A 16,449-nucleotide genomic window follows, 5' to 3' on the forward strand; every position below is an offset into this window, starting at 1 on the left:
TAGTGCATCAGTTGCATTGTTCTCCTAACCTGGCTTGTATTGGATCTCATAATCGTAACCAAGCAGTTTAGTTACCCATTTTTGTTGCTCGGGTGTGGCTATTCGTTGCTCCAACAAATATTTTAGATTGCGCTGATTTGTTTGGATATAGAATTTCCAGCCCAGCAAATATGGTCTCCATATCTGAATGGCATGAATGATTGCTAGTATTTCTTTTGCATAAACCAACCATGAACGTTTGGTGGCGCCCAAGGCGTGACTCATAAATGCAATAGGCCTTCCCTATTGTGATAGAACCGCCCCTATGTCGTCCCCCAAAGCATCTGACTCAATGATAAATGGCTCATTGAAGTTCATCATTGCGAGTGTTGGGGTAGTGGTCATAGCTTTCTTGAGTTCTTGGAGGCATTTTCTGCCTCATCTGGCCACCCGAACTACCCCTTTTTTAGGAGATTGGTGAGAGGGCGTGTTATGATGCCATAGTTATGGACAAATTTTCAGTAATAACTTCTAATTCCTAGAAACCCACGCAATTCAGAGATATTAGTAGGCTTAGGCCAATTCAGCATAGTTTGGATTTTGCCTTGATCCACCTTAACCCCTTGAGGAGTTACAATATAGCCTAAGTATTCCAACCCTTATACCCCGAAAGCACATTTGCTGCTTTTGACAAAAAATTGGTGTTGCCTATGTTCAAGGTGCATGTTCCAGTTGGGGCTATAGATCAAAATGTCATCAAAGAAGACAAGCATAAATTTACGGAGGTACGGGCAAAATATTGAATTCATGATTGTTTGAAATGTAGATGGAGCATTACAGAGACCAAAGGGAATAACTAAGTATTCATAGTGGCCATTATGAGTGCGAAAATCAGTTTTATGAATATCTAGGGGATGCACTCGAACGTGATGGTATCCTACCCGTAAGTCCAATTTAGTGAAGTACGTAGCTCCATGGAGCTCATCAAGCATGTCACCTACTGTGGGAATTGGAAATCTATCATTGATGGTTACGGCATTCAGCGCTCTATAATCAGTGCAAAAATGCCATGAACCATCCCTCTTTTTAACCAACAAAACAGGAGATGAGAAAGGACTAGTGCTAGATCTTATAAGCCCCAACTTTAACATATCATGAACTTTCTTTTCAATTTCGGCCTTTTGGAAATGGGCGTACCTGTATGGTCTCACATTGATGGGCTCGATTCCTTCCTTTAGATTGATATGATGGTCAATTTCCCGTGTGGGTGGGAGAATGCGTCGATTCTTGGAACGCATCTTCGAATTTTCCAGTAGATGTTGCACCTCCGGGTTGACATCCTGTGATATTGGCTCAGCGGCGGCTTGAAGGAAAATAGCAAACATTGAACTCCCTTTCCGCATGTCCTTGGAGATAGCTTTGACTGATGCGGGTTGGATTGATTGCGCATCGATCCCTTGTAGTTTCTGAGTTTAGTTGCTCCACTGGAATTCCATCGTTAGTTGCTTCCAGTTGCATACTACCATTCTCAGTTGTTCCAACCAATGGACACCTCAGACCAAATCCAGTCCCATTAGTGGTAAAGCGTATGCAGTGAGGATAAAAGGGATACCTTTTTGGAGAACTTGGACATTTTTTAATATGCCTTGGCATTTCAACGACCTCCCGCTTGCCACCTTGACATTGAATGGTTCAGTTGGTACTACGGGCAACCGCAGCATATTGGCCACTCTTTCACTAATGAAGTTATGAGTAGAGCCACTATCAGTTAATACAACCACCTCATAGGAACCAATTTTTTCCATTACCCGCATGGTTTTATAGGCTGTCCATCCTGAGAGCGCATGGAGTGAGATCTCGGGTTGTGGTTCCATTAGCCCGTAAGTTTCCTCATCCTCTGATTGTTCACTGCTGCCTTCTAATAGTAGGAGTTGTGGTCCTTTACATTGGTGAGTCAGTGTAAACTTCTCATTGCAGTTGAAGCATAGCCCTTGCGCCCTCCATTTCTGCATCTCGTCCCACGTGAGCCTCTTCATAGGTAGAGACATCTTGAACTTCGTTGGGGAAGGGGAGTCAGCGATGGGTCGGTTGAAGGACCGAATGGCTTTCCGTTGGTGCATCAACTGCTCGTCTCTCATCCATAAAAGGTTGATAGCTTATTTCAGCGACTTTGGTTTGAACATCCGTATGCCGTCAGCTATGTCGAGTTTGAGACCTCCCATGAATGTCCCGACTAAGGCTTTTTGTGTCCAACCGTGTACCCGGTTACCAAGCCGCTCGAACATTTTTTGATAGTCACGTAAGGAACCTTCCTGTTGGATTTTTGACAATGCTTTGTCAAAGTCCTCACAGTCGGTAGGAACAAACCATGCCCAAAGTTCTTGAAACATCTCCCATGTCACCTCCTTGCCTTCTTCCTTATAGGATCTGCGCAACCATTGCCACCATTGGTTAGCCTCACCTTCCAAATGGAAGGAGGCCAAGTACACCTTGTGGGATTCAAGGGTGCCTTGATATTCAAAAAATTGGTCGACTCTTGTGAACCATTCGATGGGGTCATCTCCGGCAAATCGCGAAAACTCCAACTTGGCTAATTTGGAAGAGAATAGTTGTCGTCCGACTTTGGAGTTGTCTCGGTATTCTTCTCTCACATTGTGAGAACGTCCCGTAGGAGAATTTGCCTTAAGCTCAAAGCTGTTGTTAGTCGATGCAGCTCGGTTGGAGAGTAGGGTTTCTGATAATTTGTTGATGGCATCTTCCAATTAATGAAACTTATCAGATATGCCCACCTCCATACAACTAAAGCTATATTGGAGTCCTCCAAGTCCAGTTCTAAGCTCTCAATTCGCTCCTTGTTAGTAGCCATAGTGCCTAGCTCTAATACCAAATGTTAAGTCGCGGTCAAAACTAGAACTAAGGAAAAGTATTTTGCTTAGGGTGAGAACAAACCACCATATTTTATTGAACTTTCAGCTGCCCTCCCATGCTGGTTGGGGGTGTTTAAATACAAGAAATTTCTCAACTTCCTTCCACTAACTTAGCCACTGATTAAGGGATTAGGTTCTCTGTTAGCTAGCCTATCTCTAAGCCATAGGAACATAACCACTAACAACCAGACCTAGTCTTAAGCTTAACCACTAACAACCAGTCCTAGTCTTATGTAATAACTGTTTAACCACCTTGACCACTTCCTAAGGAGCCAAACCTTGGCTTTATTAACCTATTCCTATGCACTGATAACAATGAAATAGAACAGAAATAACTGATAAGAAAATGAAGCAGCCCTAATGCCACGTCACGCCTTGACTGATGCCACATCACGCCTTGCATGGTCCATGCATGGGACGTTAATCGACGTATTTGGGATTCCTCATGGGTGTTCTCAACGACCTTCGTAGCTTATCAAATAACGTCATAAAGAAAACCAAAATAGTGGAATCCACCCTTTTGTAGGAGAAGAAGAAAAAAGCTTTGTAGAGAAAACCACCACACTCCAAGGTTGTGTTTTGTTTGAAGGGAAAAGTAGGGAAAAGAAGGGAAAGGTAGGAAACCTTTACAAACCTTGTATAGATTTCCCTACCTTTCCCTTCCTTTCCCTAACTAAGGGTATAAACAACATTTCATGCATCTCCATTACGATTTAATGATGGTGATAATTGTCAAAAATAGTAGGGGTATACTTTAAGACAGTACTAAAATAGTAGTGGTAGAGTTAGTCAATTTCCGAAACCTTAAAGGTAGTTTAAGATATATGCCCTAATAACAATTTAAAAACTTTAAATTTTTTATAATATAAGCTTGACAAAAATGGTTGTGTTGATAAAACAAGTTTTTAACTTAAATTATCTCATATACAACCTATGAAACTTACCCTTTATGACATAAAATATGTCTAGTAGGCCTGTGTATTTTTTTGGTAAATCTCTAAAAGTACCCCTACTGTTTAGCTAATTAACACGTGGTACCCTTACTATTTAGGTATTGTCTTGCAGTACCCTTAAGTTTTCTGACAATTGTCCAAGTCCTCCCTTGTCGTTACTTGACTGTCAGGTCCCATTTGCATGTGACACCACGTGTTTGATAATTTTGTCCATAATTCCCAAACTACCCTTTTACGATAAAAAATACCCTTTTGGTTTTAGTTTGGGCTCGCTCTCTTTGTCAGCACTGGATCGATTGGACTGTTACTTGTCACTAGCACTAGAACTGTGGTGTAGGGCTCACCGGCATCCTATTGCTAATCACCAACACTAGACCGTTATTTGTCAATGGCGGCATCGTCGGTGTAGTGGACGTTTTCTTAGAGTAGGGCTCGCCACTAACATCCTCTTACAGAATGGTGACAGTGTCATTTTAGCTTTCAGCATCGGCACCATCATTGGTGATTTTGTTGTAGGTAATCAATTAGGTTAATTAGTTAATTTTGTTGTAGTTTGCCCAACATGTTTAATGTAGGTTAACATGTTCTATGTTAAATTACATGTATTTGTTGTAGTTTGCCCCCGAAAACAATATAACTTTTTCTTATGGAAAGATGAAGCAATGATGTGTCTCTATAGCATTGGGCTATGTCGAGTGTTCACATCGAAAAAGCCTAACAGCCAAGGAAAACAGTTCTGGGTGTGTGTACAAAGTCTCAGGTAAGAAAAAAAATTTGTTATTCCATAATTGTTTTGGTTCAATGACTTATGAAAATTCAATTATTTTTGTAGGATGTAGGTGGTTGTAAATTATTTTCATGGGTAACACCGGTGGATAGTGTAACCATGAAAGCAGATGATGGTTCAAGACCTTCCAGAATAAATGAAAGGTCATTTAGGGACACATTGGACGAAGTAGTAACAGTTATACAATTTAAGAAGGATAGTTTGGATAGGATGTCCAAATTTTCTGATAAATTATTGAAGTGTATCAAGGATTTATGCATAAAAGATGCATGATGTGGCTTTCTAATTTTACAATAGTGTTTGAAGGTGTTTGTTTAATATATAGGGATGACACTCATAACTATCTCTCTTTCTCATATGTTTTATCGAACAGTTGTGAACCTTTTTTCATATATTGTTAAGTCTAATACTACAATATGTTTATTATCTAATTATTATTCTAAAACAAATTTCACTACTATCTTGGCCATTAAATAAGATAAGCCATCATGCTTCTATGGCATGAATCTTTCTTTTCTGAAGTTAATTTCAGATTGGAAAAACATTTTGTTTAACTTACATCCATAACAAGCTATAATATACTTAACTCACACCATTAACCCGTAAAAAAAAAAAAAAAGCTGTAACATATTTAAACTTTATAATCCTTTGCTATATAGTAAGTGGCTTGATATGGACTTTTAAGAAAACAAGTTATCTCTTGAATCCATAAGGTCCATATTCATGGGATGGAATGGAGCTAATTCAGAATGCCCCTTCATCCATCCAAGTCGTCTCTTGAACAATGAATAGGATAATAACACAACCCCTTGTGGAGACATAATGGATCAAAGGTTGTCTATTGAATAATGATGTAAATTGTTTATATCTCCATTATGTACCTGTAAATTCTGATATGTTAGATGCCTTGTGGAAACATAATGGACCAAAGACCAACCAAGTATAAGTTTAAATTCTGATATGTTGAATAGAATAATAACACAACCATCACAACTAAGTATAAGTTTAAATTTTGATTTGTTGAATAGAATAATAAAACAACCATCACAATAATGTATAAGTTTAAATTTTGTTCTGTTGAATAGAACAATAACCATCACAACTAAGTATAAGTTTAAATTCTAAATATTCTATGTCTGAAATATATCACAACATGGGTGTGTCAAAATATATCAAAGTTCAAAATATACCGAAGTTCAAAAGATAACACAACTGAAAGTTATATGTTTGAAATAACCCAATTGGAATAAATGCTAGTACAAACTTCAGCTGAAATACTAAATTGTTATGATAACTAAAATGTCTTCACTAGTCTTCTTAATGAAACAATGTCTGGATGTTGCAAGTTCCCCATATCAAATCTACCACCTCTACCTCCCCCTTCCCCTTGTTCTACCACCCCTATCAGATATTCCACTTGTACAACCATCTGCTGCTCCTAATGATGACCCAACATGATAAGTTGTTGGAGTGTGATGGGGCATGTATGAGTCAACGATAACTTGTGTAGAAATAACCCCGCTCTTGGGTGGCAAGACTTTCCTTCTTGCAGTCTGGGTAGGATTATGATCAACAATAGGCCTTTGTACCTATAATTCAAATACCCTACTTAGTATACAATACACAAATAAAATACCCTTTATAAGTTCATTTGTGTTGAGGCTTGTGTGATTTTACAATTGGAGTCTCTCTGTTCATATTCGAAGGAGGGGCTCTACAATCCCTTTTGTTGTTCCCTGTTATACCACAAATCGAACACCCGAATATCTTACATTCTAGTAGGGCACAGCATAATGGGACTACTTCATCATCTTCTCTTCTTCTTTTGGTTGGGGGTCAACTTGGCCTCCTCCTCAGTATGGGAGTTTTAACTTAGTGGTGTTGCACTTGTTGCTAGTATTCCTACCCCAAGAGAGCATGAATAAAATGATTATATACCTTTGCATAGATTGTCTTGTAGAAAGCCTTATCATATAGGTCATCCATCGTACCTCTTGTAAAAGTAACTATTGCAAGTGTTCATGACATTACATCCATCTTGGGGACATTTTTCAACCGAGTCAATTCCTAGTGCTTAATACTCATATTGTCCTGATTGGAAAACCCTAATAGACCTGTTAATGCATTACACAATAAGTAAGTACATGTACTATGAACTCCTCAATCCAACAATACAATAAATATATGGGCAATAAACATCACTTAACTTCCCTTCTTCTCTTGTCAATGATTGCTTGCACCTTTGGCAATAGATCAGACCTAGGTGCAATAGATGCCTTGTGTCTATAATAAATCTTCTACATCTATCTTTTCCTTATGTCTTCAACATCTCAACAATAGGTATTGCTCTGGTCTTCCCAATCCACGCATTAAATGACTATGTCCAGTTGTTTGTTGTATCATTAGACTTAAAAAATGGGTCAAACCCATGCCTGGACCATATGTCGGGGGGGGGGGGGGGGATTCTACTAAGCCATTCAAATGCATATCTAGATAAACTTTTCAGTATGAATATATGATTTCCCAATAGCCCATACGACATTTTTCAATGTCTTCCCCTTGAAGAGTTTTTTGAAGTTAATATATAGATGTCGCAAACAAAACCTATGATTTGCACCAGGCATGTAACATGATACTACTTCAACAATGCCTTGCAAATAAATACCACATTTATTATTGCTAGTTGTAATCAAAACAAAGGAAATTATGCATTAACTACAAACAAATATATACATACCTTCTGCCTATCCGACATAAATGTCCATTTGTGTAGGTCATCAATACCTAGAGCATCTCTTAACCAAAAACCATGTCCAACTGTCCTTGCTTTTAGCTTCCACCATAGAATATGCAATAGGAAAGATGTCATTATTGCCACCAACCCTACATTTGTGATTATACCCCCTATTGCACCAGTCTTGGTGTGGCAACCGTCTAGTCCAATAATCATTTTACAACTATCCAAGAACCCATCCCTTAGACATGCAAGGCATATGAAGACTCTCTTGAAAATCCCATATGTGTCTTTTTTTTAGCTAAGGGAATAATGCATATGAATCTGCCAATGATCCCTTGATTCTATCGACAGCCTTAAGCTTATCCTATGAATTTTCCTCCAAGTGACATCTATCCCAAACATTCTCCTAATTTCAGACCTAAGCACACTGCTTAACACGGTGGGATCAGCCCTTAACAGCCCTTCAATCTTTGTTGACAGTCATGTATTTGTTGCCTCCCTATTTGTAGTCACCCTGGTACAACCATGTGTTTCATTGAAGGTCTTCACTATGAAGCTGCCTCCATCATGACTAAGGGATGCATGAATTATCTTGTCACACTCACTTGCAATGTACACCCCAGTAAACCTACACTTCTCATTTTTCTTTCTTTTGATCTCTATACCCTCCACCACACAATATTGCTTCAATGTTTGCTTAAATTCTTTCACATTGGTAAACTACATACCAATCCAAAATCTTGGTTTGGAAAAGTCAAAATCCCTTGTATTGCCCCTTTCCCTTAGACTATCATACTCACTGATAGGCTTATAATTAGAAAAATTAGCACCACCTCCATCATGTACACCCTCATTACCACCATCCCCACCATCATCATCCAAACCCTCATGATCCCCACCATCCGAACCCTCTTGATCTCCACCATCAATTTCATAATCCTCGCCATCATCATACATACCCTCAAATCCCCCATCATTAACATCATGATGACCATCCAGCCCCTCATCATTGCCATGGCTATGATCAGTTACACCTCCATCATCAACTACATAATAGTTAACATTATCATCATCATCTTGCAATTTTTCCTTTCCATTGCCACTACACCCATCATCTATACTAATACACTTGACTTTGGTATAAATAGCATAAAACACTATCTCACGGAGGTCCCCGTGGATGGAAAACATTACCATCACATCATTTTCACAACCAAGAACGTACACTTAAATGCTCATCTAAATCCCATCCCAGTCCACATTATCCATATTTTGCCACTATCCACATTATCCATATGTCCAACCTGACCATTTACGTATGATAACTTTCCATCAGTGGTCTTCCAGTGACCACCATAATTGATGATGAACATGTATCTACTCCCATCTATCACCTACATCATAGATATAGACAAATATAGTTACAACATAAGCTATACCATAAGCTACACTACAACCTATACCATAAGCTACACTATGAGCTAGAACATATAAGCATACACAAGCTAAATTCCCCATCTATAACATTCCAATATGGACCCTACATTTATTTACTGGTATTAACAGTTTCATGTTGAAACAGTGTTTCAGACATTTTGTTGAGCACCTGAACCCACGTGTGGATCCCATGTGTATGAATTAAAGTAGACACATGGGTTCCAACACACCACATATACCCAGATCTATGAGTGGTCCCCCAAAACCTAGCTATTTACCTCAATTCCAAGTGTCGTTTTACCCAAAATTGTCAACGAATCCCTGTGAGTGGTCCCCAAAAACCTACCTAAAAAGCACATAAAAAGCTTGGACCATAACTATGTGATGACAGAAAACATAGGCTTTTAATATTCGAATCCCACTGCAAAACAATAAAAAGTTGTAAGAAAAAATTCTAAGAACTAGTTTAGAGAGATGACAAACGCCGTCCTTCCACTGAAAAAACATGACGGAAATGCATGGTTTTTCATACAAACCTGTTGTGCACCACCGTACCACCTGCCAGAGTTGTGGAAAATGACTATGAATCTTCTCCGCTAGAATGATGATATTCTTCTCCACTGAAACGATGATATATAGCGTTCAAATGAGAATAATCCTTTAATCAACCCCTCATTAAGGAAAGGTAAAAACATAATTTGCAAAATGAGTTCGATTTGAGTGAGAGTTAATGGAAGGGTAAAAACAAAAAATCAACTTTTTCATCCTGATTTAACGACGATGACAATTGTAAAAAAAACTTAAGGGTACCGCAAGACAATAGCTAAACAATAAGGGTACCACGTGTCAATTAGCTAAATAGTATGGGTACTTTAAGAGATTTACCCTATTATTAATTATATAACTAGTGGGGACCCATGTGATGCATGGGATTTGTTAAGCAAAAGCTAAACTAAAGTTTTAAAAGCCAACTTAGAAATGTCTGGCCACTAGTTTCCAAGTCAACGGTTCGACCATCTGGTTTGAATGGATGGCCCACTCCAAAGAAAATAAATAGTTAAAATAAAAAACGATCAAAAACTATTGAACAGGAATAGGTCGATAGTTTGACCACCCAAGTCAATAGGTCGTTGATCAATTCAATGGTTTTTGGCTAGGGACTAGGTTTGGAGTAAAACGGAACTGGTTTCCTAGACAGTTCTTGAGCCAAATGGCTCGACCGTTCAAGTTAACGATGGTTTGAAAACATTGAGCTAAACAATAGAAATATATAAAATATAAAATTGTTTTATAATTTTTACTTTTAAATCATTAATAATTATTTATATTTTATATACTATTTTTAATAATTTTTTAACAATACAAAAATAACAATAAATAATTTCAGCTAGGATGTTTATAAACTGATGAAACCTACCAACTCAGTTTTCCTGTATTTCCGGTCAACTTTGGCTCAATAGTTTCCTAACCCATATAATTTTTTAATATGACAAAGTGAAAAAATTCCCATATTTCTTGGTCTAAAATATTTTATTTCATAAATTTAATTTTTAAATTTATTTATTTAATAATGTTATTGTATTTTTTTAATTTAACATTAATTTTTAAGTTTAAATCTTTTGAACCAACCGACCAAACCGAAAATTGACTCAAATCAATACGACCTGAGTTGGTCAATTTTCACTAATGGTCAGTTGGTTTCGTGTGACTAACTCCCCAACCTGACCAGGTCAATTTGGTTGGCTAAACAACCTATAATTAAACTGAACCAACTAGTGAACACTCTTAATTTCAAATAAATTAACAATCTAATATTTAATAAATAACAATAGTTTAATCTCTAATAATTATTGAAATTTTATAGCACAAAATAGACAATTGTGAAAAATATATTGATAATGAAGATACAATAAATAACTAATAAAAATACAATAATTTTAACAATTACAAAAATATAATAAATACTAAAAAATATATTAAAATAATCAACAAATAGTGTAATCTCAAATAATAATTTAATTTCTAATAAATATTAATCAATAAATTATAACAAAAACACAATAAATATAATAAATAAATTTAAAAATTAAATAATATTATAAATAACAGTAATTTAATCTCCAAAGCCATTGCAGTTCTGAATAGAAATTTGGGTTCTCTGGGGCATTGTGGGGCGGCCCCTTGTGGGTAGCGGTGTAAACGGAATTCGAAAATCCGATTTTGAATTCGATATTTGACATAATCGAATCGAATTGAATCGAATTCGGATAATTCAAATATTTAATCGGTCAAATTCGGATATCCTATTCATACTGAATAGTTAGTTGGATTCAAATTCGGATGTGACCTTATTCAATTTGATAAATATCTAAATTCAACCGATTATTTAATTCTTATATATAATATATAAAATAATAATTTACATATTTCTATAATTTTTATGAATAAAATATTTAATTTATATATTTATTAATTATTTATTTAATTAAATTCAAATCGAATTGAATATTCAAAATTTAATCGAATTCGAATTCAGATATTAATTTTCAATATATGTTGGATATCAATCAAATTCAAATATCAATAATCTAATCGGATTCAAATTCGGATATTGCATGATCCTATTTGAATTCGATCCGCTTACACCTGTGTGGGGAGGAGAAGTGATTTCGGTCCTCCCTTGCCATAGTGGGTCCCCATCAGATTCTCTTTTGGATTCCCTCTGGTTCACACTTCTCGTAACACGTTCACCATTTGTGGGGACTTCTTTTTTTGTAATTTTCTAATTCCCCACCAACAGAAGTCGACGTCGGATGCAGATAAGATCAGGCTGACATGTTACAGTTACGTATTAAAACCATTTTATGGTGATTAGGATCTCTTCATCGTGTTTTTCGCTGCAACCCATCGTTCTTTTGGCATCTCTGTTTGTGATTCTAAGCTCTGTTTCATGGCAGTCTGGTTCACAAGGTCGGGAAATATCGCTCGACATCTCAAAAGAAACATGGGTTTCTTGGGAAAACTCAACCACAGCTTTTTGGGTTTCTACCAACGTAATTCCTCACTCGTATCACCAATTGATGAAAGCTATAGAAACGCGGTTGCAGTTCTGAATAATGCCATGGCCCTTTTCTCTGTTCGCTGTTCTGAATCTACTCTAGCGGAAGCACAACGTGATTCACGGTACGACGAACACGAAAATCAGGTACGAATGGATTGAAGCCTTTTTTTTTACATTTCTCTTTTATAAGCTTGCAATTCTAATTGGTCCCTATAATTCATAGATTTCCTATACTGTTTATAAGCTTGAAAATATCTGCATGTTGTAGATTTTGAAGATCCTCTATGCACATTATTCACCTCAGAATCAATCTGTAGTTCTTTTACAAATTAGATTCAACTATTTTATTTGGTAGCAGATGCTCTGGAAAAAACTTAATCTGATTACTTAAATAATGTAAAAGAGTCCTACACCATATATGGTTGAATGCCCGATTTGTAAGGAGAAAGCAGGTTTTCCTTGATATTTGTTTTCATAGGTTTCAATGACTTTTTGGATTTTTCGCTTGATCATTTAAAGCAATTTCTTGGTCTGCTTCAAGGAACAGAACAAAGATCGGAAATTAAAACCTTTAAAGAATATGGAGCCTATATGAAGCCTGGGAAATGTTCAATTCTTTTTACTGATTTCATTGAAGATAGTTTACTGGTGGATATTTCATTGTTAACTTTGACTTCCAAGTTCCAACCATTCTCTACCTGTAAGAATCCTCAGCCTGACAGTCTAAATTAAATTGATGAATGAGAAAGAAAATGATGTTTTACAAATGGAAGGCGGATAATTCATATTAAACATGGACAAAAGAGTATAGACAGGAAAATAAAATATGTATTTCTTCCTACGGAAAACCAATGACCTCTCACTTGGATGCTAATTTTACAGAAATAAGAAAATAATAATTGTGGATCAAGAAAAGGAAGAATATGATAACTATATCAACTTATTCAAGTTTATCCAAGGTATTCATTTAATTAGGGGCATTAGAATCCTTCCTTGTTTTATATGATTCTGCCATATAATTGGTGTTACAAGTTTGCAACTTAAATTTGGATGAAAATTGTTTTTATATTATGTGATTTTTATATCTATTAGGAAAATTAACTTAAGAAGCCAGCAGTCAACTGATAATATCGCAACCCTGATACTAACTTTGGTCCATGAAGGAGGCCTTGCTTCATTTGAATAATTTTTCTGCTATAGAGTTGTTACATGAATTTCAGGAAACATCTTGAACCTTTTAAAGCTGAAAATGTAATCTGTCTTTCCTCATTACTTTTATCTCATCTTTCCAGATCTTGGATTTTCCTGGAGGGCAGGTAACATTTACCTCAGAAATGAGATTCATATCTGAGTCCCCTGAGAAGCGGGCAAAATGCTATCGGGTCCTTGATGACAATGGGAGACCAATTCTAGGCACCAGTTTCCAACCGGTATTCCTCCCTCTTTGCTTCTAATAATTCAAGTATCAGTTTAAAAGAGTACATGTTTTCCCCCAACTGTTTGCTAATACTACACCTTCCTTGACAATAATTTGGGTGCTCAAATTCATCAGCTAAGCAAGGAATTTGCAGTAAGAATGTACAGCAACATGGTCACTCTTCAAACTATGGACACTATTTTCTATGAAGCTCAGAGACAAGGAAGAATTTCCTTCTACGTTACCTCAAACGGGGAAGAGGCCATCAACATTGCATCAGCTGCTGCCCTCACATTTGATGACGTTGTGTTGCCTCAGGTTGTGAAAAGTATGCATTTTTACATTCCTATCGGTACATATCTACCTGATTGATAAAATTCATATAAGTAAATGCATCAATCTTAAGGATACAGATACATACTATGAATAGAAAACATTCTTAATGAAACACTCAAGACGACAGGAATGGAAAAAGTTAAGAAGCTCTCCTTGCATCTCCAGTACAAGTGGCATGAATTCAAAGTGTTGGAGACCCTACATTAGATTTTACCTACTGAGGAAGTCTCCTTTGCCAAGAATTGATCCAATAGGATAATTCTGACCATTTCATTTCTTACATTAGATCTCCTTTGGGAACCCATCTATGATAGGTCTTAAAACCCTTCACCTGTACAGCAGAGGCAGGGAACATGGGTTATTCTAGTCATCCAATGATGAAAGTATTCCTCCTCTGCTGTGCGTCGATAATCAAATCAGTTTTATTGCCAATGATGTGAGTGTACAATTCTGTATAACTGCAGTATAGAGAGCCAGGAGTTCTCCTTTGGCGTGGTTTCACCCTGCAAGAATTCGCAAATCAATGCTTTGGGAACAAAGGTGATAATGGGAAAGGTCGTCAGATGCCGATACACTATGGGTCCAAAAAGCTCAATTACTTCACCGTATCATCAACAATTGCGTAAGATATAAGCCCACAAGCATCCATTTATACATGCATGAATGTATACATACATACATATATACATGCATACATATACACACACACGCATATGCTTTTCCGAGTATTTACTAGCCATCATGAATGCACCAACAGAAATCTTACCTTTTTTGTGTTTGCCAGTACACAGCTTCCTCAAGCTGTGGGTGCAGCTTATTCTCTGAAAATGGATAGTAAAGATGCATGTGTCATCACTTACTTTGGGGATGGTGGCACAAGTGAGGTAAATTTATAATTGATATTAAATTAAATTCAGAGACCAAATTTTTTAGCTTTCTTTCTAACTTTTTTATATACTATTTTAGGGAGATTTCCATGCTGCTTTAAATTTTGCAGCAGTCATGGGGGCCCCAGTTATTTTCATCTGTCGCAACAATGGATGGGCCATTAGTACCCCCACATCAGAACAGTTTCGAAGTACATTCCATATGCTATGCATTCTTATGTTTCAGTTCTCCATTTCTTAAAACTATTTATTAACCAATTAGGCTCATTGTGTTAGGATTTTGGCATTGCAGGTGATGGTATTGTAGTGAGAGGTCAGGCTTATGGAGTACGTAGTATTCGTGTAGATGGGAATGATGCCCCTGCTGTCTATACTGCAGTTCAAACAGCCCGTGAGATGGCCATTAGTGAGCACAGACCCATATTAATTGAGGTATGTTTGCTGTTCTTCTAATACCAAAGTTTTCAACCTACAACCAAACTGGCCAGTTACACCAGTCAACCTCACCCTGCCAGATTTCTGGATCCATTTCACCCCCCCCCCACCCACCTCTCACTTCCAAAAAATGTTCACTTGGTCAACGATCCAGTGACCTGGCTGACTGAAGCGCTGAACCATTTGGCCCGGTCAACAGGTCACAGGTTAGCAATTTATTCTCCTTTTCCTTTTCGTATTTTCAGCTATTCTTATCATTAATAACATCCAATCTCACTTATTACACTTATTTTTGTTTTATATGATGAATATATAATACTGGAATTGACCTGTTTCACCCAGATGACTGAATGCTAACCCACCACCCGGATGGAAAACTGGTTCTGTTTCTGGGTTGGTTTTAAAAGCATTGTCTGATACTACCTGTTTATTTGTTTTTATGCAACTTAAATGTGGTCATATTTTTTCAATTTATTGATTTTTTGTCTTGGTCTTGAATTACCAGGCACTTACATATCGAGTTGGACACCACTCTACTTCAGATGATTCCACCAAATATCGCCCAGTTGATGAAATTGAACACTGGAGAATGGCAAGAGACCCTGTAACCAGATTCAGAAAGTGGGTTGAATGGAATGGCTGGTGGAGTGACGAAGATGAGTCAGAGCTTAGAAGCAGTGCAAGGAAGCAGGTAGTGTTTTTTGTATCTACATGGCTTCTACCGTCTGGTTTATGTTAACATTTTATGTTTGTTCAGGAAAAAAAATCTGACTGGTTACACTTCAATGCAGATATTGCATGCAATTCAGGTAGCAGAAAAGGTGGAGAAACCTCCACTTTCTGATTTATTCACAGATGTCTATGATCACCTCCCATCTAATCTGCTTGAGCAAGAAAGATTACTTAGAGAAAACATCAAGAGACATCCACAGGATTACCCCCCTGAAGTGCCTATGTAGATCAACCTAATAAAGCAAGGATGTGGAGCTGTATGTCTCTGGACAACCTTGGAATCTTCCACCTTGCATCTATTTAACTATCATTACACCTTTGTAATTCAAAGCATCTGGTGCCTACCCATATCTGATCTTGGAGATCACATCTGATGTAGAACAGAATCAAAGAACAATGGTTTAGATGTTAAGACAGTTAATAAGCAATAAAAATAGTTTTTTTTTCTATTTATAAAAACAGTACTTTGTGTTCTATTATTTTCTATCAAACCATATACAGCCTAAAAGGATCCAACTTTTCACTAGTCAATGTAAAGGATATTTGGCTTAGATACAATTAGGTGGATAGAGCAACTTCATGTCACAGACTTGCAATTGTTGCCCATATGCAAAAATTGTCAATCTGGAGAAATGTTTGGTGCAGGTTGTACTCTCAATTATAGAAATCATCTGCATCTCGTCTCTTCTCTATCTTTTGCCTAGAGAATTGAAGCCAATGGTAATTCAAACTACAACTGATGAAGACTTACCCTCACAGGG

At 37.0% G+C, this 16,449-nt stretch overlaps 1 protein-coding gene across 1 annotated transcript; it reads left to right on the top strand.

Moving 5' to 3' along the window:
* Positions 1-11,577: 11,577 nt before the first annotated feature.
* Positions 11,578-16,147, top strand: LOC148876092 (2-oxoisovalerate dehydrogenase subunit alpha 1, mitochondrial-like). The gene is made up of 9 exons (XM_088966040.1): positions 11,578-12,025; positions 13,174-13,311; positions 13,434-13,616; positions 14,099-14,256; positions 14,419-14,518; positions 14,601-14,712; positions 14,814-14,953; positions 15,462-15,647; positions 15,748-16,147. Exons 1-9 carry the CDS (start codon positions 11,771-11,773, stop codon positions 15,913-15,915), a joined length of 1,440 nt encoding a protein of 479 aa, XP_088822166.1. The 5' UTR covers positions 11,578-11,770; the 3' UTR covers positions 15,916-16,147.
* Positions 16,148-16,449: the final 302 nt, after the last annotated feature.

The sequence above is a fragment of the Nelumbo lutea genome, chromosome 1, assembly GCF_056320005.1.
Source record: "Nelumbo lutea isolate HS-2025 chromosome 1, American lotus-T2T, whole genome shotgun sequence".
Lineage (NCBI taxonomy): Eukaryota > Viridiplantae > Streptophyta > Magnoliopsida > Proteales > Nelumbonaceae > Nelumbo > Nelumbo lutea.

What these genes read in the sequence shown, in the direction of transcription:
- LOC148876092 (XM_088966040.1), top strand. Translation starts at nt 11,771, where the DNA reads ATGGCAGTCTGGTTCACAAGGTCGGGAAATATCGCTCGACATCTCAAA. An exon ending in ATGACGTTGTGTTGCCTCAG is followed by an intron (nt 13,617 to 14,098) that starts GTTGTGAAAAGT and finishes GTATAACTGCAG; the next exon opens with TATAGAGAGCCAGGAGTTCT. An exon ending in GGGATGGTGGCACAAGTGAG is followed by an intron (nt 14,519 to 14,600) that starts GTAAATTTATAA and finishes ATACTATTTTAG; the next exon opens with GGAGATTTCCATGCTGCTTT.